Below are 25552 nucleotides of genomic sequence, written 5' to 3'. Positions count from 1 at the left end.
CCGCGGTCGTGGGAGCAGCTGTTCTGCGCCTGCGCCGAATTTCCCGCATGCTCAGTAGCTGCAGTAGGTTGTCCTGCAGCCGCCAACGTACGACCTATTGCCGGGGAGAAGGCCAGGTACTGGAAGCTACCAGGGACCTGTTGCTTGATAGCTTTTAGTTGTTGTTGTCAACCTTCCAAGTATCTTTCGTCTAGCTTTGTTCCAGGCTTGTCACTGTAAGTTTCTCCCCTGCGGGTCAGAGCAAGGGCCTTGGGCAGATCTGAGTCATTTATTGGTCCCCTAACTCCACCCCTTTGCAGAGATATAAGGAGATTTCAGGGATTTATGTTAAAAAAAGAAAAGAAAAGATTGCGGGAATCAGATTGCCTCTCCAGACATTCCAATTTCGGACCTAGATTCTTGAGTGTCAACAATTTGATTGTTTGATTTGTTTTTGTGCTCTGGGATCTTTTCATGGCAATATATTGTAGAAATAGCAAGGCAAACCTAGACAGTGGGTTCGTTAGAGACTGCGTTACGCCTAAAATTAAATTTCGTTAAAATAGCACACATTCTTCCTACTGTCTTTGCTGCATACTTATAGACTTGCTTGAATGCATCCTTGCTAACAGTGCTCTGGAGGATGTTCCCTCACAGGCTAGCCCACATTGGTCATATTTATCCATGCCAGTCTTACACATGAACAATCATCTTTTGCTGTTTTAATTTGCATTTCTTTCATAATTAGTGAGGTTGAGCATTTCATGTAATTAACTAATGGCCATTGCTTTTCGTTTTCTAGGAATAGACTGTGTCCTTTGCTCATTTTTCTACTGGATTATTTATCTTTAACATGATGATGTAAAAAGCCCTCTACATAACCAAAGTTAACCCAGATGTCTAGGCTGTGATACAATTTTTTTTTTTCTCATTTTGTCACTCATCTGCTTTGTGGTAAACTGGCTACATAGATATTTTAGTTTTTATGCAGTCAAATTTGTCAATGTTCTTTTATAGATTGTTAGTTTTTCTCATGTTTAAAAGTCCTTTACCAAATTTATAAAATATTTAATATAGTTTTATTTTCATACTTTTATGGTTCATTCTTTACTTCTAAAATCATTCATTGATCTGGAGTATATATTTGATACAAAGAATGCAGAAAGTTTTAACTTTTAAAAAGATTAGTAATTGTTCTTGTCATTTTTTTGCACAATTAACTTTCCCTTGTGATTTGAAATACCACCTGTAGTATCTGTTTCTGGAATTTAATTCTGCCCAGGACTAAACTCTTTAATTACTATAGTTTTATATCGTATTTTGATAACTGGTAAAGAGTGTATCTCTGCTTGTTGTTCTTTTTTCAGAATTTGCTCTGTCGTGCTCATATTTTTATTTTTCCAGATGCCTTTGCACCTAGCATCATTTGATCAGGTTTCAAAAGATATATAATCTTTGTATTTTGATTGGGAACTCATCATTCATTTAAAAATTTTTTTTAATGTTTGGGCAGGGAGAGCGGGAGACACAGAATCCAAACCAGGCTCCAGGCTCTGGGCTGTCATTACAGAGCCCAACATGGGGCTCGAACTCATGGACTATGAGATCATGACTTGAGCCAAAGTGGGATGTTTAACCGACTGCCAGCCAGGCGCCCCGTCATCATTCGTTTTTGGATCCTAATCCTCATGTGCTCACCACCTTTATATCGATTCAAGGTACATTTCCCAGGCTATCAGAGGAAATGGATCATTTGATTCCTGTTGTGTTTATCCTTCCAAGTTAGCCCTATTGACAACTGTAAAGATTTCTTAAAGAGTGGGATGTCGGGTTGATAGCCTTAACTGGCATGCAACCTTTTTCATACATACTCTAAACCTCAACCTCCAAATGTTATGAAAAAGAATCTGTACTGTGATTCAGGGTCGTATTGGTTATCATATTACAATGATTACATATTATCATACTACATATTACATTGACCCCAGGGTCAAAATAATGTTGCAGAAGTTATAGGAATTGTTTCACCCTTAACACTGCCCTGATGTCTCTGCAGGAGAGCCAGTAATGAGGACAATTATTACAATAATGGTTAGCCAGTATCATTTAGTGCTTACTTTGTGCCAGGAACTGTTACAAGTGCTTTGCATGCAATCCTCATTTAATAATTACAGCAACCCTATGCTATAGATGATATTGTTAGCTCCGTTTTACAGCTGGAGGCACAGAAAATTAAGTGGCTTTCCAAAGATCGGACAGCTAACATATGCCAGAGCCAGGATTTGAAGACTGGCAGTGAGCTCCAGTGCCTGTGCCTTTAGCTACCTCATGATGTTTTGAGTAAGCTTTCAGAAAGACGTGTTCACAAGAGGCGGTGTTTTAGGACCCAGAAGGTATAAAACTGGTAGAGAAGGAAGTACAGTGTGTGTAATTTGACCTGCTATAAGGAAGTTAGCAACTTGCAGGTAGCTTTTCAGACTTGCTCTGGCGCTCCAATACCGTCAACGAGTGATTCTCCAACAGGTGATTCTCGTTTGGGTTCTGGGAGGGAACGCAATTAAAAAGGCTAACAGGAACCTCTTTTACAGATGTGTTTTGATACTGTGATTAGATTAATTTTCTTTATATTAAGGGCCAAAATTGTATTCATTTGTTCAAGAAATATGTAAGAATATTAGACAGGGATAATAATTTTATTAATTATGTTTGGATCAAAGTATTTCAGAGCAATTGGTTGGCATATTTTCTTACTTGCCAACTAGAAGTGATTTGCAGGATCTCTTTAAAAATCAAACCTAGGGGCGCCTGGGTGACTCAGTTGGTTAAGCGTCAGACTTCGGCGCAGGTCTTGATCTCAGGGTTCGGGAGTTGGAGCCCCACATGGGGCTCGCTGCTGTCAGTGCAGAGCCCGCTTTGGATCCTCTGCCCACCCCCCCCCCCCGCGCCTCCCCCTGCTCATTCTCTCTCTCTCTCTCTCAAAAATAAACATAAACAAAATTAAAAACCAAACCATTCTTATGAAACTGATGTTAGCTTTAAATGGCAGTTCATGTAGTATGCATTTTATGAGGAATGTAGTACAAAGCCTGAAAGCTTGTCTTTATGAAAAAATACTGTGAACTTGGCAAACATAAAGGGAAGTGGTTTATTTAGATATGAAGCCTGATAAGTCTAGAATGATTGCTTAATTAACTCAAAGGTAAATGATATCTTGAAAAGTTAGAATACTACCACACAGTGAGGGAAAAGGATCTGCCTTTCATAAATGTCATTTTATAGAAGATGGGGACTGAACAAGCATACTAACACATAGTGCCACAACAGCGGTTAAGACATTTGGGCAGTACGTAATTAGTTGCCTGAAGACTACCTTTTCCAGAGTAGAATAAATCAGATAGGTAGCCAGTCATGGATACTAAGGGAGTAGAGGTAAAGTCTACAAAGTATTTGCTGAATTATTTCTCCTGTTTTCAATTTGAGGTGTTCCTGCATGAGTAATTTTCATGAGCAGTTTTTCCACATGTAGTACCTAGCATGCCAAGAAAATGACTGTAGCCTGATGATATAATAAGATAAACAGGATTTAAATACATAGGAATTTGTTTTATTTTCATCTTAATTCCTGACAGCTACTGGCCACAGGATGGTGTTCATTACCTTACATCAAATTCAATTCTGTTCTCCTTCTGAAGGGTTTCAAATGCTTCACTTGTTTTTTGTCTCAATTATGTTCATAATGCCTGTGAATAAAATGTGGATGATAGGAAAAAGATGTAAAAAAGAGCTTGAAAGCCTCATCAGATCAAACACGCAGTCAGAAATTGGTGGTAGGATGATGGCTGTTGCCGAATTGAGGTTTATAATGTCTTTTCTGTTCTGTTTTGTGTTCCTTTAGTGCATTAAAATAATGTTGACCTGATTTGATTGGGGGAGGGGGGAGGGGATCATCGGGCAGTTCCCTGTAAGCATTCTGAGACAGAGATAAAGCCCAAGAGGTTTATTAGGGAGTGTTCTTGGGATCACTTGTGGGAAGTGGAAAGTAAGCAGTGATGCCTTGTGGGGGGTTGGGAGTTGGGCCAGGACAGAGTCCCAGCCAAGGTCTTGGTCAACCAACCGTGCTGGGCATTCAGAAGCTCGGATGAGCCATCAGAGTTAGGGTGGCACCCAGCTGGAGTGTGGAGTGACCTTTAAATCCATCCCCTCTGTTGACGAGTTTCAGGTGAAGTGACTCATCTTAGCAGATAAATTCCCAGAGAAAGGTGGCAGGTAAGGGCCATCTGTTCGTGGCACTCTCAGCAGCTGGGGAAATGTCCTTCAGCCCTGAAGGGAATCTGAATGGTACATTGCAGCCTCAGAACAGTCACTAAAATTGCAGGATTTGTATTTGTATTTTCAAAGAGGAATTTACTTTATCCTAAAGGCTGTTTTTTTCCGCATTTTTCATTGGGCCAGGGGCTATTCTGACGCTCATTACTTTTCCACATGATTGGTCTTTACCCCAATTAATTATGTCACTTGTTCTCTTTATCTGGTAACTGACGATGGTAGTAATAAATAACCAGCAGGTTAAATTTTATTTAATCTGTAATGGACTATTCTGTGTTTTTTAGGAACTAATTATCATCACGTGCAGTCCCTCCTCTTTTTAATTACTGCACACATCCATCCACATCCCTTACGCTGTCCATACCTCTCTTGGCACTTACTAGTTTTATGTTACAGGCTTTAGGTTATAATATTTTATCACCAATCCACCAAAATATTAGCTCCTCGGTGGCAGATGTTTTATCTTATTAGTCTCTGCAGCACCTTCCATGGCCTTTGCACATACATTCATATATCTCATACATCCAACTTTTTCACATGCTCATAGGCCTGGGCCAGCTTACCCTATGCTTCAAAATATACCATCTGCAGAGAGAGAGTGCTATAAAATTTATTGAAAGAATCAATGCTGAAATGGAAGTTTTTCCAAGTCTCTTTTAGTAAATATTTATTAAGGAATCTGCACAGTTAGGCACTCAATAAATATGTATTGAGTTGAATTCAAGTAAATAAAACCAGTAGAAAGTAACACAACTTTCTCTTCATTTCCCCCCAGGGCTTATCATGGCTTCCAGTCACACTGTGTTGATGCGGCTGGTGGCCTCGGCGTATTCTGTTGCTCAAAAGGCAGGAACCATAATCAGACGTGTTCTTGCTGAAGGAGACCTGGGTATCGTGGAGAAGGTACTGAAAGTCTCATCTCATTTCATACCAACTTTATTTTTGTTCCTTGAAGTTTAATTTATTTATATTTTTGAGAGAGAGAGAGTGCGAGCAGGGGAAGGGCAGAGAGAGAGGGACAGAGGATCCGCAGCGGGCTCTGTGCTGACAGCAAATAGCCCCATGTGGGGCTCACGGGGCTCGAACCCATGAACCATGAGACCATGACCTGAGCCAAAGTTGGACGCCTAACCGACGGAGCCACACAGGTGGCCCCAAACATTTCACTTTAATTCATGTTTCATGTCAACCAAGAAAAGATCATTGCTGATAGATCATAAGACTCTGCTTCTCTTTTTCTCTAACGATTAACTTAATACAGTTTTAATTCATTGAACGCATCTTCTCAAAAATGTTGTGGAAGAGGAGGACATGAAATCATACTTATCTGGGGCCCATGGGTGGCTCAGTTGGTTAAGTGTTGGACTCTTGATTTTGGCTCAGGTCATGATCTCACAGTTCGTGAGTTCAAGCCCCACGTCGGGCTCTGCACTGACAGCAGGGAGCCTGCTTGGGATTTCCTGTCTTCCTCTCTCTCTACCCCTCTCCCGCTGGTGTGCATGTGTGCTGTTTCAAAAATAAATAAACATTAAAAAAAAAGAAATCACACTTACCAAATTTATCAAAAAATGAACCTGGTAAGAGTAGTTAATATATTGGTTAGTTAATATATTGGATCACAGAATAAGTATTCAAAAAGTTACAAACACTGAGAAAAGAGGGCCAAGTCCAACAGGATATTATATTGGGAATAATTATAAGGTCCCAAAGTATTAATGTTCAAGGAATAAGAAGTAAATCTGATTTATAATTGTTTGAAAAAGAGGTTTTAGTTGAAAACATACTGAGTGATAAATCAGCAATGTAATTTGGCAACTTTCAGAAGGCTACTAATCTCACTGCCTTTTTTATAAAGTGTTTTTACTGTTATGAAAAATAGGAAATAAAGAAAAATAGCAAAAATAAAGAAAAGTTATCCATCACACCACCACTGCCAATACTTATGATCATTTCTTTTCAGATAGTTTCCTTACGGCATCGCTTATTTTTACATTGATTTTATATTGTCATTGTGTTAGATGTACCACATTGTAGTCTGTAGCTCAGAAGTAATGGAAAAACAGTATTCAAGTTAGGAAAAGGTAATAATCGCACTGTCCTCTTTACCGGTCAGACGCTTCGAGTACTTTATATCTACTTGTTGACAGCTCATTTTAAAAGAGGAAGGGCAGAATTAAATTTGTCACACAAAGTATCGAGTGCCAGATGAGGTCTGGCACTATGTCAGTAGAAAGCGCAGGAAGTATCATCCTGGAGAAGAAAAGAATTGGGATAGCTTTCCTCGTATACTTCATGGCCGTCAGTGTCTTTTCTCTAGAGAGCAATGTCTAGACTTGATTGCTGTATGTTATCTCCAAATTTAACAAATCTTTTCAAAGTTTCAGCAGATATTTCTAGAGCGGCTACCATGTGCCAGACACAATTCTTTAGGAAATAAAACAAAGATCTTTGTCTCTGTGGCCCTATATTATACAGTTACTTTGCATTGAGATGACGAGCAGACTTCAGTGTGGCATAAGAGTCTTTGATTTTCATGATCGTTCTCTTGTCTCACTCTCACTCAAAAGTATTATAAAATTTCTACTATTTGAAATAACATAATCCGTAAACCCACCTAACCAGGCATATGTAAATTGCAACATTTCATAATTCTGTGAAAGCAAACTAACAAAAGAGGTTGTAGCTGTCAATTACCAGATTTTCCACTGTCTTGCACTAGAATGACTATCTGACATACGGCTTGAGTGAGAATATTGTAGATGAGCTATACGTGTCGAATATTATTGCTGTTCATTTTCATATTTTTTATATTTGAGAAATAGGAATTCTTTGTATCATCCTGAGGACCTATTGAATTATTAGGGAAGTAGATGAGTAGACTAGTAGAAGATTAGTGAGTAGAAGTTGTAGAAGGATCCGTGTAAGGAATACCTTTCAAATAGCTAAAGTTTTTAGCTCTGATTGCCTTGGAAAGTTATCAATTTCCTCTCTCTTCATCCTTTTTAAGTAAAATATTGATGTAGAGGGGCGCCTGGGTGGCTCAGTTGATTAAGCGTCCGACTTCAGCTCCGGTCATGATCTCGCAGTCTGTGAGTTCGAGCCCCGCGTCGAGCTCTGTGCTGACGGCTCAGAGCCTGAAGCCTGCTTCGGATTCTGTGTTTCCCTCTCTCTCTGGCCCTCCCCCGTTCATGCTCTGTCTCTGTCTGTCTCAAAAATAAATAAACATTAAAAAAAAAAAAAAAAGATTGATGTAGAGATCTTATGAAGAGGATTTCTCAATTGGGGGATAAAATGGTCTAATAATCTAAAAACTCCTTTCCCAACTTTAACCACTATAAATCCCATGAGAAAAACCAAACTGGGAAACTAGTTGACTCCTTTGGTGTTAAGTTCCATGAATCTAAAAGTAGACAGTGTGATTTAAATGATATGGACACTCATGCGTTAGGAGTCAGAGGACAACTTATTTCATACTAGTTCTGCTGAAATTTGCATTCTTTGTTGCAGACCTGTCCCACAGACCTGCAGACCAAAGCTGACCGGTTGGCACAAATGAGTGTATGCTCTTCACTGGCACGGAAATTCCCCAAACTAACAATTATAGGGGAAGAGGTAAGACTTGTGTGAATCTGTGAATTCAATGTTGTGATACAATATGTGTGATGCAATACGTTTTTAATGACTGTTCCCCATATGGATTTACAATTGCCCCTTAAAGATTTATATACCACTATTCCTATTTCAAAGTGTTGTATCTGGTGTTTTAACACCAAAATGATTTGTCATATTCCTTGGACTTGAAGGAAATGTCTGATAATAAAATATTTTGGTCCATTTTTAGGCAGGTATCTCACTTCTAGACCGTAAAAGATAGTTCCTGTTGTAATAATCAGCAGACAAACTATAAGATGGGATGAGTTCTAGAACTTTGGAATAAAAATGGATTTTGTTATTTCTCGTTGCGTTTTTTGTTTAAAATTAGGCGTATTTGTGCACTTACCCAAAGACTAGAACACTGGAAGTGGTGGAGTTTGCCTGTCCTGTGTTTGAGAGGGAGGTATCAGATGTCAGAACAACTTTACTTAAATACATTTATAGCACTGAGATATATTTTTTTTAATTGTTCAGGATAAGAAGGATGGGGTTTTTTGTAGTCAACTTTGCTCAGCCATATGTGGTCATTTTTGCAATTTGATTTGATTTGCTTTACTTTCTACTCGGTTAAACTCTAAACATAAAGGGCAAACAGGAAGCCCTCGTGACCCACGGTGCTGCAGTTGTTCTGTTACGAAGACAAAGGCTGCTCTGTAAACACCAAATAGCTTCAGTGACCATCAGTGTTCTCTGCCCTAGGATCTGCCTTCTGAAGAAGTAGATCAAGAACTGATTGAAGATGGTCAGTGGGAGGAGATACTGAAGCAACCGTGCCCATCACAGTACAGTGCTATTAAAGAGGAGGACGTATGATCCAGATCATTATTTCGTTCTTTGTCAGCCTTCATGTTGTTGCTCTAGTAGATAAAATTTGCCAGTAATGTTGAGAAGTTGGTAGATATAAAATAGGGCCAACCAGGAGCTTGAAATCTTTCAGGGCCAGCATAGAAGTACCAGGCAACCACATGGAATGTATGATCTGTTAAGTTAGGGTTTAGTTTCTTATCCTCTTGGCTTCTTCTCTAAAACTATTATTAAAAATACCTGAAGGAAGAACATCTAATTTGTTAGATTTGGGTAAAACATTCCATTGCTAGAAGGAGATGAAATAGATCCCTACGTTATATGTTTTGAAGGCCATAAAAATCACCTTACTTATTTTGATTTGTTTAACATACATTCGTCAAATACCTACTATGAGTAAGGCACTTTGCTCTGTGATTTGGAGGACAGAAAGAAAATGAAACATGGTGTCTTCCATCCGAAATATGCCTCATTCACAAATTCACATCAAGCATTATAGCTCTAGTGGGTAATGGCTACATATCGTGAATCACGTTAAAATCCTAAGGAGAAGGGATTTCTTTTTAATGTACCATCCGTTCATAAAACATTCATTTTTCTTTGCTGTATATTATTGGTATCCTTAAGTTCAAGTCAGACTGTCATTATTTTTTTAAATCAGCATTATATGCCAAACTGAGTACCAGCCACATGTTGTTCAAAATATTTTGGGTGCCACTTTAGTTTTCCCTGTATTACCACATAGAGCTCAGTGTGTTCATAGCATTGTGTTTAGTGTTCAGGTGACAGCAAATTTATTAGTTAAGCATTTTGTATTTAAAAGTCTTTGAGAGAGTGCGAGTTGGGGAGAGGGGCAGAGGGAGAGAGAGAGAGATAACCTTAAGCAAGCTCCACACTTGGCATAGAGCCCACGCAGAGCTTGATCCCACAACCGTGGGATTATGATGTGAGCTGAAATCACGAGTTGGACGCTCAACCGACTGAGCCACCCAGGCGCCCCACATATTTGAAATTTTTAGGTCAGGGGTGCCTGCGTGGCTCAGTAGGTTAAGCATCCGACTTTGGCTCAGGTCACGATCTCACAGTTCGTGGGTTTGAGCACCCCCTTGGGCTCTGTGCTGACAGCTTGGAGCCTGGAGCCTGCTTCAGAGTCTGTGTCTCCTTCTCTCTCTGCCCCTCCCCCGTTCGTGTTCTGTCTTTCTCTGTCTCTCAAAGGTAAATAAATGTTAAAAAAAAAAATTAAAATTCTTAAATCAGACTTTTCTCCAATTTAAATGGACGTTTTCCATGATTACAAAATATAAGGTTTTTTACTATCACGAAACTGATGACATTAGCTTAAGCAATTCATAGTATAATTTTAAAAATGAAAAAAGTATTTTTAATCTACTTAAACCTATTTTTTAAATGTTGGATACTTACTTTGGATATTTCTCTTATTTAGCTTGTGGTCTGGGTTGATCCTCTGGACGGGACCAAGGAATACACTGAAGGTTGGTATCTCTTTGGTATTTGTTTCCAACAGCAATAGGTCTAGTGTATGATATTTGGTCGGCAACACTTAATATTTTGTCTGCTGCATGAAAACCTGGTATCCTATCTCACGTCCATGGCCTGAAGCTATATTTGTGCTCATCCTCGCTAACTGTTATTGTATATCAGTGAGTGTCAAGACAGCGAGGGAGAAAATTCATCTCCTTCAAATACCACCCCCCGCCCCCGACCGTCTAACAGCCGCACAATTCTAATGTCCCCCAGGTGAGGATAGCTGACACTAAGCCAGTGTCAACAGTGACAGCGCTGAACCCCCAGCTCTGTTGGGGTAGAAAACAATGTAAAGCCCAGCTGCACTGCTGGGCTGTGCCGCCTCTGCCCTCCCACACCGCTTCCACTCACCCTCCCCTCAACTGTGAGCTGCCTTCTCACTCACAGCCTCACCTTTAAAGATGAGTTTGGAGGGGCGCCTGGGAGGCTCAGTCGGCTAAGCGTCCAACCTTGGCTGAGGTCATGATATCATGGTTCCTGGGTTCAAGCCTCACATCGGACTCTGCGCTGACAGCGAGGAGCCTGCTTTGGACCCTCTGTCTCCCTCTCTCTGCCCTTCCCCCACTTGCTGTCTCTCTCTCAAAATAAATAAATGAACTTAAAAAAATTAGGAAAAAAATAAAGATGAGTTTGGAAACACAGTACAATATTTCTTTGTGAAATTGTCTACAATGAGAAAACTCAGAAAGCAGCAGATTAAAATAAAATGGACAGCATTAAAGTAAAAAGACCATGCTCCGAGTCTTAGGTTTTAGGAGCATAGCGTACATACGCTTAGAGTTTTATTTTTGAAACAGAGATCTACGTAGGTTTTCTGATACTGGCTCTCAGCTTTATAGCTTAAGAAAAAGAAGATTTCACATCATTATTAGAAAAACTTTCTCTGTCTTTGGATGAGACATACCTGTAATGAGTCTGTTGCACAGTGTATATGCAAATGTACATATGCACACACAGTACAACTTCTCAATGATCCGTAGAGAAATAGGGAAGCTCTAGATAGCTTAGTACATATAAGAACACCCAGATAGATTGTTTAGATCTTGACCCCCACCTCCAGAGAATTTGATTCACTGGCTCTGGGAAGAACCCTGAGAATCAGTGTTAAAAATTATGCCAGTTAAGGGGCACTGGCTGGCTCAGTCAGTAGAGCATGAGACTCTTGATTTCAGGGTCGTAAGTTTGAACCCTACGTTGGGCATCAAGCTGACTTTAAAAAACAAACAAACAAGAAAAAGCATGCCAGTTAATTCTGATGCTGCTTGACAACGCACAGACCCCACTTGGAGAAATGTTACCTTAGAGACTTGAAATGGAGGTCTAGACAGTAATCCTGGAACAGGGAGTGATCCAGCAGGCAAGAGTGACATGGATGGTGGCAGAAGGTCACAGCAGTTTGACAATAATGGCTGTGGAGTTATGGCTGGTTTATTCAATTGGTTTACAAATTGTACTAATGAGACCATGCCTATTGATTCAGTTAAGTGGCCATAGATCCTTCTTCTGTCTCTGGCCAGCTATCTCTTATAATTTGTGCATTTTGCCAGCAGAGGGATTGATCGTGGATGAATCATTACAAATTTCTTACCTTTATTCCAAAAATAACTTGGAGCAGTTGATGTGCTGATGATGCATTATATGTAATATGAGAAAGTTATATAATTGATATTCATTTCTTCCTCATAGGTCTTCTTGACAACGTGACAGTTCTTATTGGAATTGCTTATGAAGGAAGAGCCATAGCAGGAGTTATTAATCAGCCGTATTACAACTACCAGGTATTACTATAAATGATATAAAAATATTTTATTAGATACAGTGTTATATGATTCCTGATGTTATCTAATCCAGTGATTTCTAACTTCATTGCCCATGCAGTTATTAGGGAAGTCAACAAAATACAGATTCCCAGGTCATACCCCAGACCTGTTGAATCAGAACCCCTCAGGGCACTGATACGAGGAATGTATACATATGTATTTGTGTGTACAGAGGGACACTATGTATACTACATATACTTTTTTATGTATGCCTTATTTGAATGCCAAAGTTTGGGAATTACTGACATGGTTCTTGATTAGCTTGGTTATTGAGACACCTGATTTACAGGTGGTTCTTGAAGCATATTGAAGAAATGAGCCATTTCAACCAAGAAAAGATGCTAGCCATGTTGTTTTCCAGGTAAAGCTATATAATCCCTAAATTGCAGTCAGCATTGATAATAGAACTAGCTATGCTCTTGCACTCATTTCTCCTATTTTGTCTCTCTAATCTGCTTTGACTTTCTATTATGCTCCCAAGAAATTGCCTTCCTTAGAAACAAGAGAATAATGTAATTCCAAGGCATAAATATACTGTGAAATCACATTAAATGTTGAAGGAAATTGTTGAAATGAAACAGTTGAGGTATTTGCATTACTGTGACCTTGATAGAACTTGGAGAATCGAAGTAACCAGAGTGGGGACTATTACTTCTGAATTGCTAGCTTGAGTTTAAGAGCAGGATTAATCTTTGCTTCTAAGATATTTTTTTCATGTGTATGATCATAACTTTTTATTTATAATTATGTGCCTCTTAAAATTATTTAGCAAAAATAGTTCTGCATTACTGAACAACTCTCTCGTATTACTTTGCTTAAGTGTCTTTTAATTTTTTTAACATGACTTTAACGTTTATACAGTACTATACGCAGACACAAGTTTGTGGTTTTTATGTAAACTTTAAAGTAAGTTAATACCATTACTTAAAAGAGGGGTGTTTAGTTCACAGATGATGTTGTAATGCATGGCACCTTTCATCCAAAGACGATCGCAGTGCTTAGGGGTTGTTGATAGTTTCCATCACTTCTTTCTGAGATTAGAAAACTTGTATTCATTTTCCACAGAACAATGAAAAGCAGAAGTTAAGGGAACACGGGAATGAAGCAAAGGTGAGAAAAAATAGGTAGGGTTTTGGCTCCACTAGTAGGTAGAAAACAAGGCAGGCTACTTGTGGTACCCCGTGGCCATTGTCCCTCTCGTGTGTCTGTTCAATTCCTCCTGTCCTGCTTCTCCCACTGCTACCTCTCTCTCCTCTACAGTCCCTTCTGTACTCTCTTTTTCCTCTCATCCTTCACGCTTGCATATGCCTTAAAATTTGTTGCAACAAGTGGAAAAGTTGCCCAGCTCTGTTGATGGTATTCAAGGATGGATATTCAGCTTCAAATAGTCATCAGTATAAGAATAATTGCTAAAGTTTATCAAGAGCTTACTGTGTGCTGCCAGACTCAAGAGATTCACAGGCTTTATCTCATGTAATACCACAGTCCTATAAGGAAACCTTTATCCTTGTTTTAAAGAAGACGAAACTCAGGCAAGTAACTTGCCTGTCATGGACAAGATCTGGAGACTGAAACCGAGGTCCAGCTCTTACCATTACTCTATATTGCCTTCTTGAGCCAGATAGAAGACTTCTAACAATTTGAACTTTAGTGTTACTTCTAACAGATACTGAGCCTGGTAAGCACTTAAAGGAAGCAGGGTGGCTTAGTGCAAAGAAACCTAATTGGTCTTTATGTCAGAGATAGCCTCTTAACCATTATGAACTGTAATTAACCATCATGAAGCCTTTGTTATGTCCAGAAAGTTGGTGTGGTGCTTTTGAAGGAGATGGAGAGATCAGGAGCACAGAGGAAGGCTAGCTGGCTGCCTCATGAGATTGCATTATCGCACCCAGGTGCCAGATTCCTTGGTCACATCCTCTTTGCCTACATACTCATTTATGGAGTGAATGTGACATTTTAGGAACCAGAATACCCATGTCTGCTCTTTTAGTATGATTTCCATTCTTTTTCAGAATAAATGGAGATGAATTGATAAATAAGTTTCTTGAGAGCATGAGATTTATCTCAGCAATCAAACTGAGGCCCAATGAGCACCAGAGCCCATCGGTACTTTTCAGGTTCTAAGACTCTCCTGGGGTGTAGATTCAAGAATCTACAGAACAGAGGAAGCGCATGAACATATACTGAACACCAAGTGCTTATTCTTTGGTTCCTTTGTTGCCCCATATGCAGGGAGAGCTATGCACAGACCGCCTTCAGCAGGCAGCCTCTTCAAGCATTGTCTCACCTGAAAAGAGCTGCCTCACCCAGTGACGTGCCCTTTTTCAAGGCAGTCCATTTCCAATGACTGATTATTGCATGAGTATAAATGCCTGGTATTTCCTTCCAATTTTTACCACCCTGAGGGCCATTCTAGCTTCAGAGCTAATCAGCTGAGACTGTTGTTGGATCTGCATCACAGCTCGGTTTCTCCCTCTGCCCACTCTCATGTTTCCTTCCCTCCCTTGCACAGGTGTTAATCCCAAGGGTCCTCCCTAATGAACACCCTCCCTAATTCAGAGTCTGCTTCCCACGGAATGCAACCTGCAACATAAGCATATTTCACTATAACAGCACCCAGGATGCTGCCAGTGGACAAATAAGATGATGTGTTTCAAAGCATTTTGATAAGTAAAATGCAGTATAATTTAGCAATGAAGGATATCAGCTTTGAATACAGATGAGCCTGAGTTTGGTTATGGTCTTCCCAGAGTCCTTGGTCAGGTTACTTAATGATTCCACATCTCATATTTCTTATCTGTAAAACAAGGATGGTAATACTTGCTTCATGGAGTTGCTTGGGGGGTTAAATGAAATAATACATGTAAGGCACTTAGTATAGTGCCTGGTATGGTACTTGCTTAGAATTCAGTAACATATATGTCTGTATGTCTCTGGTATATGTTTAGTATATTAACATAATGGTGTTTTGATGATTCTGTGCTAATGATTTTATGCATCAGTTTTACTTTCCATGAAATACAAGTTTTGTTTTTCTGTATAAAGTATATAGCTAAAACAAAGTTCTTTGAGCTCTGCAAAGGAAAATGCAGGTGCTAAGATTGCATTATCATTGCCATTTTACCACCACAATTGTCAGTAAAAATGTTAACCCTGACCCCATTATCCGTGGCTACTCTTCAGTATCAGCCTATTCAGTTGCCGTGTCTCCATAGCTGCAAAATACATTATCACTGTTACTTATTTCCATAGTAACAAGACCCTTGGTGTTCCTTAGATGATGAAAAGTAGTAATCAGTATATGGTGTTTCATTTCCTGGGTACTTCAGTACCTTTTGCAAACAACCATTTTCAGATACAACAACGATATCATTGGCTGATTCAGAGAGAGACACGAATCGGTATATGATTTTTCCTTGCCTGAGGACTCCAAGGAATAACCATAAGTTCCCTTCAGTGCCTCTTTTTTTTTTTTTTTTTTTTTTTTTTTTTTTTTTTTTTAAATTTTTTTATTTATTTTTGGGACAGAGAGAGACAGAGCATGAACGGGGGAGGGACAGAGAAAGAGGGAGACACAGAATCGGAAACAGGCTCCAGGCTCTGAGCCATCAGCCCAGAGCCCGACGCGGGGCTCGAACTCACGGACCGTGAGATCGTGACCTGGCTGAAGTCGGACGCTCAACCGACTGCGCCACCCAGGCGCCCCCCTTCAGTGCCTCTTAAACCCAATTATTAGCCAAAACAACAAGAGAATAATCCTCTGATTATCTCAGGAAAATTTCATTGTCGATGATATTGTTCTGGTTCTTTATAACATTATCATATTTTTATTTCAAAAAAATCATGATGCTAACATAACTCAGCATTCTATTTATGGCTGACATTTTTCTCCAGACTATTACAAGCTTTTCTGTTTCACTCATTTATATAGGCAGGACCAGATGCTGTGTTGGGGAGGACAATCTGGGGAGTTTTAGGTTTAGGTGCCTTTGGGTTTCAGCTGAAAGAGGCGCCTGCTGGAAAACACATCATCACAACCACCCGGTCCCATGGCAGCAAGTTGGTGATGGACTGTGTGGCGGCCATGAACCCGGACGATGTGCTACGAGTGGGAGGAGCAGGAAATAAGGTACGAAAGCGTCTGCCGTTCCGCTGAAATGCAATTGAGTCTTTGACAGAAATCCCAAGCTTTAAAAAAAAAAAAAAAAAAAAAGTGAAATCAGGGTTGGGGAGAAAGAATTAGAGATTGTAACTGACCATCAAAGGCACATTTCAGCAACATTTGAATTTTTAAAAAATGTTATGGTTCAAGTCTTTTTTACCTAAGAGTGTTCAGTGCTAATAGAAGTCACCAGGATAAGATCCTGTGCCTCTTGCCAGCCCTCCTGTTCTCGAGGACTCTCCGGGGTTACTTCTAGATCTTTTATTCTGCGGACTCCAAGGATGGGCCTGCCTGCCTTTCCTGGATGCTTCCCCCATTCTTTCATCTAGGCTTCCATCCTCCTGAAAAAATTGTGAAATGGAACACAATTTGATCTTCATCCTTCCCAGCCCTGATCTCTTCTCCTCTGGTTGCCCCCTGGATATCATCATCCTGACATCCTTCAGGTATCTCAAAGTCAACATGTCTAGTTGGAGCTCTTCCTTTTTCTTCCTGCTCCATGTGCGTTCCTCCTATTTCCTGTCTGCTAAATGGCACCACCATTTTCCTAACTGCTCCAGGCAGACTCCTGAAAGTCTTCCTACACTCCTTCATTCCTCACAGCCTATCTCTGTATCTTCTTAATTCCTCCCTAATGTCTCCTCTTGTCCATCTTAACTGCCCCCACCCTACTTGAATCCTATTATCATCCTTCACCCAGACTTTACAGTAGCTTGCAGTGGTCTCTCTGTTCAGTCCCAGCCCTCACATTAACATAGAGCCGTTAAACATGCAAAACTTACCATCTGCCACTCCCTTGCCCCAGACCCTTGGACACCTCCCTGCACCACAATTGAAAACCCAAGCCTATAAGAATGGAATGTAAATTCCTCTATATCTTGTTCCTTGGACACACCCAAGCCTTATCTCACGACATCCGCCAGCTCAGAAGCTAGTGATACTGCCCGTGGTTCTGGATGCATGTGCATTGCACACTTGTGTGCCTGGCACAGGAAGGCAAAGAATAAATACTTACCGAACTGAGTGGATTTAATTTTTCTTCACCTACCCTTTGGAAGCAATAATCAACCATTTTTAGATTTTTCAAAAGCACTTACTGGTATGAGGATGAAAATAGGAGTTTAAAAATAATAATATTTTGGAAAAAAACCTAAAACATTTCAAAGTAAAAATATATTCTTGGTATTCACCAAATATAAATAGTGACAGGTGTGATTTCTCTTTGCCCTTACTTTTATAACCACAAAAATCCCATTACATCTTTTATTCCCAAGGAGCACCATTCTCCTTAGGAACTAAGTCCCCATCCTGCACATTCCCCACCTTTTCTCCTATAAAAAGACCTTGTTAGGCAGTTATTCACTTTTTTTATATATATCAAGGACTTATTTAAGGATCTAATGAAGGCTACAGCCCTTCCTCCCTCAAAAAATATACCTGAAATAGTTCTTGGCCCATAATAAGACTTGACACACAGTTGCTAAATGAAAGGAAAACCGTTTACTTAAAAGTCTCCAGGAAGGTTTAATCAAGTTTGCTGGCGTTCTTGAGCATCAAGAAAAACAATTGAATGTGACCAATTCCTTTCCTTAAAGAATTCACTGAGATTTTCCTCATTCTGTCAGTGTGGCCTCCTCATCTGAATATTTGAAATCTGAATTTTATAGTACTAATTATTTTACAGCATAACCAAAAAATAAGTAAATAACTAATGAAAGCTTGATATAATTGCTCTTTATAGAGTCATGCAGTTTCTATCAGTGACCTCAGTTTTGTTTGAGAGTTGTAAGAGTTACTAAGATGACAATTTAAAAATTCATATTTTGGCATTAGAAACCGCAATGCGTAGGATTCCCAAGACTTCAGAAGCTACTTGTTAGACTAGTCCGCGCTGCATATCTGTTAGGACTTACTATAGTTTATACATTAGCGCACTACTTGATATTCTTCTATCCTTTATCTAACAATGGTCACTTCCTTACGAGATTGAAAAACTTTCATTTTTCTATAATATGCAATATGTTGATTTTACAGTAAGAGAAAAACAACATAATAAAAAGAAAATTAAATCTATCTGACTAGGACTATGAAGACTGTTCCGATAGACTCGTAGCTTATTAAACCACTTTCCCCCCTCAGGTCACTATATTATTCTATATTCTATAGTATTCTATATGTTTCTCCCTAATACTCATATCATTTAAACCTGCTAAAAGCTTTAACCTAAGTTGAGTTGGACAGAGGAATTGAAATATACTTGATAAAAAGCAATTTCTCTGATTTGTTTTTCAATTATTTCATGGTCCAAGGATAATTATTATCTCTAACCTTACAGATTATTCAGCTGATTGAAGGCAAAGCCTCTGCCTATGTATTTGCAAGTCCTGGATGTAAGAAATGGGATACTTGTGCTCCAGAAGTTATTTTACATGCTGTGGGAGGTCAGTCCCTTTTATTTTGGGGAATTACAGTTTTTATAGTTTTTATGTTATGCTAAGATATAATTTTTCAGTATGTTATTTTACCTAGACTGTGAGGATATAAAAGCTACAAGGAATCCTAGAGATTAGCCAGTGCAACTCCTGTATTTCATAGAGATAGAAAATAGATTTTCAGTAAATTCCTCTTTCTTTAGTTATTGTTTACCTTTTGGACTTTGATCTACATACAGTTGATTTGATTTGATTTGATTTGATTTGATTTTTTTTTTATTTTAGAGGGAGAGTGAGAACAGGAGAGGGGGCAGAGGGGGAGAGAGAGAGAGAGAGAGAGAGAGAGAGAGAGAGAGAGAGAGAATCTTGAGCAGTCTCCACGCTGATTCAGGGTTCAATCCCACAACCCTGGGATCATGATCTGAGCCAAAATCAAGAGTCAGACACTCACCAATTGTGCCAACCAGGCACCCCTACATACAGTTGATTTATTTTTTTAATGTTTTTTTTTTTTTTAATTTATTTTTGAGAGAGAGACAGAGCGTGAACAGGGGAGGGGCAAAGAGAGAGACACACAGAATCCGAGGAGGCTCCAGGCTCTGAGCTGTCAGCACAGAGCTGGACACGGGGCTCGAATTGCAAACCACGAGATCATGACCTGAGCCTAAGTGGGCCACTTAACCAACAGAGCCACCCAGGTGCCCCACATACAGTTGCTTCATTTAAGCCCTTAATGATTTATGGCTTTAATGCTACTAGGGTTTTTTTTTTTTTTCCTTGAAAAGTAAAATATTCATCACCATTGTCTTCACTGCAGTTTCATTTAAGCAAATATTGGTAAATATCTTAGTACTAGTGCTTAAGATCATAGAGTTAGAATTTTTTTTAATCTGACTGAAAATATACTACAAATATATGCATAGTAAGATGATTTTTCAATTTCTAATAGACATCAGTTCACTTGTACTCTTGAAACACTTGACTTTTTTCTATAATTTCTCCTAATATATTATCAATATCTCATTAGTATATTACATGACAAGGAAGTTAGATTCATCACAATCCCATCTCTTTAAAGTATATAATTAAACTGTATTGTAACACAATTATATTTGATGAACATACTTCACTTAAACTCTTATTAAATAAAGTATTAATATTCAATGGAAGAATAAAGAAAACACTTCTGAAAATGGGAATCGTTGTGTTGGAGTAGAACCGACAAGAAATGTAATCACCTCAGGATAAGAGAAATTAATTGATACTGAGAAATATAAATTAAAAATGCTTGGGGCGCCTGGGTGGCGCAGTCGGTTAAGCGTCCGACTTCAGCCAGGTCACGATCTCGCGGTCCGTGAGTTCGAGCCCCGCGTCAGGCTCTGGGCTGAGGGCTCGGAGCCTGGAGCCTGTTCCCAATTCTGTGTCTCCCTCTCTCTCTGCCCCTCCCCCGTTCATGCTCTGTCTCTCTCTGTCCCAAAAATAAATAAAAAACGTTGAAAAAAAAAAAAATTTAAAAAAATGCTAAGTGAAATTAGTTTTAATCAGGGAGAAAAATAGTTTGTTATCTTTCAGTTAGTCAAAATTGCTCTATAGTTTTAAATTCAAGTGAATGAAAACTTAACCTTTCTAGTCACGCATTTATCTTATCCAGAATGAATTGATATTATTGTACAGGGAAGTAAAAGGAACTTAAAAATAGCTAGAAACATAACCATGTGGTCAGCCACTAATGTCGTATTGATGTTTTTTTGCTGTAGGCAAGTTAACCGATATCCATGGAAATGCCCTTCAGTATAACAAGGAAGTGAAGCATATGAACTCCGCAGGCGTCCTGGCCACACTGCGCAATCACAACTACTATGCAAGTCGAGTTCCAGAATCCGTTAAAAGTGCTCTTGTTCCTTAAAGGAAAATCTCATGGACTTAGCTAGGAGAAGAACTTGATTCTCAAAATACTGTACTTTAATTAGATGGAATTAGAGTTCCACTTTATTCATTGTTGATCAGTGATTTATATTTACTTAGGAGTAGAAAAAGGAATTAAAGAATTTCTTGATTAATTATTCACCCAGACCAGTTGTGACAACTGAAGGGTTTATCAAGTAAGTGTGTTGATGGTTCTTTTCCTCCTTGTATTTGGATAAATGAAAGGAAGGTTTAATTTCAACTCCCTATTCTGGTCAGTTGTATAATCAACATTCCTGTTATTGTGAACAAGATTTCTTTAGGGCACAAAACGACAAGTTGTTACCTGAATCTCATTCTTGTTTTTCACAGTAGTTTTAAAAGTTGTCCTTATTCCAGTGATGAATACACTAATACTCCAGGGATGAATACACTAAAATGTCATGTATGTGGATGAAACAGATTTATGGGAAGATTCTTTATAATAAATGAAATCATTTAATTCTAGTTCTTTATGTTCTTTACCATCTTTTAAAAATTTTGAGTAGTATTTGAAAATTACATATTCTCTACTGTGCACATTATTCTTATGGCATCATTGTAATGACTATGGAAATTTAGGTAATTACCTTAGTTTTTTCCAAGGGGAGATTATAACATAAGCTATCAAAATCATTCTGACGTTCTGCCCAGATTTTTCTTTTTTAGGTCTCTTTGCAGTGCTTTTAAATACATTTCTCTGTTATTGGATTAGAGAAAAGTGGTTTAAATTAATGGTCCTCAAACCCAACTACATCACCTAGGAAGCTTTTCAAAAATACGTTCATAGGCTTCATCCCAGCAGTTTTGATTCTATATATTTTTAGAAAGCTATTCTGTGGACTTTGATAATCATTGAAGTTTAGATAATAACTTCACAGCATCTGTAACGTAGCCTGAAGTGTGGCGTCTTGACATTGACACCTTTGACCACTCCAGTCTCTTATAACTCTCTTCTCAGTGATTTTCTTCTTCCCTCTCCAGCCATTCCCACCTAGTCTCCTTTCTTGATTTCTCTTTGTCTCTCTTCATTTCAATGTCACTGGGTTCACCAAGATTCTGCTCTGGGTTCTACCTTTTCACTAGATGATCTAATCCACACATATGGCTTCACCTGTTTACCTTTAATTCCAAAATCTTTGTCTAGTTTAGAATTCTCAGGGGCACCTGACTGGCTCAGTCAGTAGAGCATATGATTCTTGATCTGGGAGTTGTGAAGTGCAAGCCCCACTTTGGGTGTAGAGCTTACTTTAAAACAACAACAACAATCCTCTCAAATTTTAAATTGCCATGCCCAAAAGCCTGTTTTGGTGTCTCTCAGGTATCTGTGAATTACTATGTCTACAAAGCTCTTCATTCTTTCCCATCCCTCCTTATTTTACCAGTCCTCAAGGTGATTCTAGTAATTGAACAAATTTGGAAATCGCTTCCTAAATCCATTTACTTCCAAGAGTAGAGTTCTCTATCTATAAAGAGGAGACTAAACCTAATTTTCTTAATATGAAATTTATTGTGAAATTGGTTTCCATACAACACCCATTGCTCATCCCAACAGGTGCCCTCCTCAATGCCCATCGCCCACTTTCCCCTCCCTCCCACCCCCCATCAACCCTCAGTTTATTCTCAGTTAAACCTAATTTTAAAAAAAAGCCCAAGTGCAATGTGAGAATAACTTCTGAAGCCATTTTCTACAGGCTCCTATTTAATTTTTTTTTAATGTTTATTTATTTTTGAGAAAGAGAGACAGAGACAGAGCACGAGCAGGGGAGGGGCAGAGAGAGAGGGAGACACAGAATCTGAAGCAGGCTCCAGGCTCTGAGCTGTCAGCACAGAGCCTGACGTGGGGCTCAAACTCTTGAGCCATGAGATCATGACCTGAGCTGAAGTCAGATGCTTAACCGACTGAGCCACCAGGCACCCCTATAGGCTCCTATTTAAAAATGAGTTATCCAATACTCCTGAAATCACTGCTTCACTATATGCTAACTAACTTGGATGTAAATTTTAAAAAATAAAAAATTAGGGGCGCCTGGGTGGCGCAGTCGGTTAAGCGTCCGACTTCAGCCAGGTCACGATCTCGCGGTCCGTGAGTTCGAGCCCCGCGTCGGGCTCTGGGCTGATGGCTCGGAGCCTGGAGCCTGTTTCCGATTCTGTGTCTCCCTCTCTCTCTGCCCCTCCCCCGTTCATGCTCTGTCTCTCTCTGTCCCAAAAATAAGTAAAAAACGTTGAAAAAAAATTTTAAAAAAATAAAAAATAAATAAAAAATAAAAAATAAAAAATTAAATTAAAATTTAAAAAATGAGTTATCCAAGAGACATATTTGAAAGTCTACATTCTCTCTTCAATCCCATTGCTTATACATTAATTTATACCCTCATACACCTTTATTTCTTCCACGGATCACTGTGATATCTTCCTGACGAATCTGCCTGCCTGTGCTGTAGTTCTTCTTCACTCCACTTATCATATTCTCTAGGGTGATTTTTTACAAAGTCAAATCTAGTAGTGCCACTCCCTTACTTAAAATCTTTTAGAGCTTCTTATTGCCTTCAAGATGAAATACTAGTTTCTTATCATAGCATGTAAACTCTGATGCCTTCCTTCTCCAGCATCAACTCTGATCACTAGCTTATATCCAGCTGTGCTCAACCATTTAGAGGTCTCCCCAAATACCATGCTTTCTCTCACCTTGGCTTCCATTCATTCATTCAACAAGTGTGTGTGTGTGTGTGGGGGGGTGTTTAAAGTTTATTTATTTTGGGACCTTGGGACACCTGGGTAGCTCAGTCAGTTAAATGTCTAGCTTTGACCCAGGTCATGATCTCACGGTTCACGAGTTTGAGACCGCGTCAGGCTCTGTGCTGACAGCTCAGAGCCTGGAGCCTCCTTCGGATTCTGTGTCTCCCTCTCTCTCTGCCCCTCCCCTGCTCATGCTCTGTGTCTCTTTCTCTCTCTCTCTCAAAAGTAAATAAACATAAAGCTTATTTACTTTTGAGAGAGAAAGAGCGTGCTCAAGTGGGAAAGGGCAGAGAGGGAGAGCGAGAGAATCACAGGCAGGCCCTGCACCGTCAGTGCACAGCCTCATGTGGGGCTCAAACTCCTGAACTATGAGATCATGGCCTGAGCCAAAGTCAGACACTTAACCAACTGAGCCACCCAGGTGGCCCAACAAGTATGTTTTGAGTACATATGTGAGTCACTGCTCTAGGTACATGCGACAGTGGACATAACACTGACCTCTAATCTTTTCCTCTGTTGAGCTCATGTTCTTGTAAAGCAAATCAGATAATGAGCAAGTAAATGAAATTATTTTGATTGTGGTAAATGCTGCAGAGGAAATCAAGTAGGAAGATTAGCTAGAAAGCAACTGGGGCAGGATGGGGGGCTGGAAGATGATCTCTTTTACATAAAGTGGATATCTTCTCTGTGGAGGTGATGTCCAAGCTGAGATTTCCAGTAGGAATAATGAGCACAGTGTCTCTGAGGAAAGAAAGAAAAACAAAGCAGGAAGGGAGCCAGGATAGGCTGAAATAAAGTGAACAAGGAGTGAAGAACGTTATAAAATGAGGTTGGGGAGGCAGGAGCCAGGACATGTACAGTCTTAAAATTTTTTTTTGTTTAGTTTTAAGTATTTAGGAGAAATGAAAATGACTATTAAGAGATACAGGGTTTCTTTCTGGAGTGATGGTTTAAAATCGTGTTAATGATTGGACAACTCTGAATACACTAAAGGCCATTGAGTTTAAAGTACACTTTAAATCAGTAAATTGTACGGTGTATGAACTATATTTTAATGAAACTGTTAGAAAAAAAATTAAATAGCCCTGCGTGGCTAGTGCCCATCATATTACATAGGACAGCTCCATATCCTCTTCCTGGTTTATCGCCACAATTTCGACAACCACTCAACTCCAGCAAGATGTTTGAACTAAGCCTCAGAATTATATTATGCAGTTGCTATGGGATATTTTCATCTAGATACCTTTTTTTTTTTTAAGTAGTCTCCATGCCCACCATGGGGCCTGAACTCACGACCCAAAGATCAAGAGTCGCGTGTTCTACCGCCTGAGCCAGCCAGGCACCCCTTTGTCTAGATGGAAGCATCTCAATCAGTTTGGGGCCAAATACTTGGCCAACCTGTTTTCCCTCCTGTCTTGCTTCTTAGACGATGACAACCATCCACCCAATCATCCCACCTGAAGCCTGTCTATAAACGCAGGCACACCTGCTTCCCTCCCACCACCCCCTTCCTCAGCATCTCACCAATCACCACTGAGTCGACCTCTCAAATATGTCTGGAACTTCCTCTCTGTTCTCAATTCTGATTTTTATTGCCTTAGTTTAGGCCTTCATCTTTTACCTCCTCTCTGATAGATTGCTGTAATGACATTTTAACTGGTCTCTCTGCCACCGTTTCTGCACACAGCAATCCACCTGCCATACTGTTGTCGAAACGGTCCTTGTAAAATGCAATCCTAATCATATCTCTTGCTGCTGCTTAAAACTCTTTACTGACTTCCTATCACGGGATGAACTCTAGTTCCTCAGAACTCTTTATAATTTAGTATCTGCTGACATTCCAGCTTTTTAATCTCTCATTGCAAAACATTTTACATTCTGGCAGTAACGAACTGGCCGGTTTTCCAAATACACACAGCTTCACAACTCCAGGCTTTAGCTCATGTTCTTTCTTTGACCTCTTTTTTTCCATCCCTTAGATATGCCATCTCTTACTGGAAGCTTTCCTTTACTATTCTCTCTTCCCTCCCCTACTCACCGTGAATAATCATTTTCCATCTTCTGAGCTACTTTGTACCTTGTGTAAGCTTTTACTCATGCATTTATTGTTATTACTCTTATTTCCAAAATGTTTTTTTTATTTT

At 39.4% G+C, this 25552-nt stretch overlaps 1 protein-coding gene and 1 long non-coding RNA gene across 6 annotated transcripts; one reads left to right on the top strand and one right to left on the bottom strand.

Annotated features, from left to right (window-relative positions):
- On the top strand, positions 1–21137 carry BPNT1 (3'(2'), 5'-bisphosphate nucleotidase 1). Of its 5 annotated transcripts, none has more exons than XM_060644391.2 (10): positions 1–116; positions 5081–5208; positions 7813–7917; positions 8659–8766; positions 10208–10256; positions 11995–12086; positions 13194–13238; positions 16063–16260; positions 18629–18734; positions 20483–21137. In XM_060644391.2, exons 2-10 carry the CDS (start codon positions 5089–5091, stop codon positions 20629–20631), a joined length of 972 nt encoding a protein of 323 aa, XP_060500374.1. In that variant the 5' UTR covers positions 1–116; positions 5081–5088; the 3' UTR covers positions 20632–21137. The 5 variants fall into 5 exon arrangements, with proteins under 5 accessions (XP_060500374.1, XP_060500372.1, XP_060500375.1 ...); XM_060644389.2 differs by having other exon boundaries at positions 102–215; XM_060644392.2 differs by lacking the exon at positions 1–116 and adding an exon at positions 1493–1697.
- LOC144614943 (uncharacterized) lies at positions 15481–16536 on the bottom strand. Its single transcript, XR_013553265.2, has 3 exons — positions 16454–16536; positions 15848–16319; positions 15481–15591 (listed from the first exon to the last, which is right to left on the bottom strand). It is a non-coding gene; the product is annotated as an uncharacterized LOC144614943 (long non-coding RNA).
- Positions 21138–25552: the final 4415 nt, after the last annotated feature.

The sequence above is a fragment of the Panthera onca genome, chromosome F1 (assembly GCF_046562875.1).
Source record: "Panthera onca isolate mPanOnc1 chromosome F1, mPanOnc1 haplotype 2, whole genome shotgun sequence".
Classification (NCBI taxonomy): domain Eukaryota; kingdom Metazoa; phylum Chordata; class Mammalia; order Carnivora; family Felidae; genus Panthera; species Panthera onca.
The sequence above is the reverse complement of the archived record's forward strand: the minus strand, read 5'-3'. Positions and strand labels throughout refer to the sequence as shown.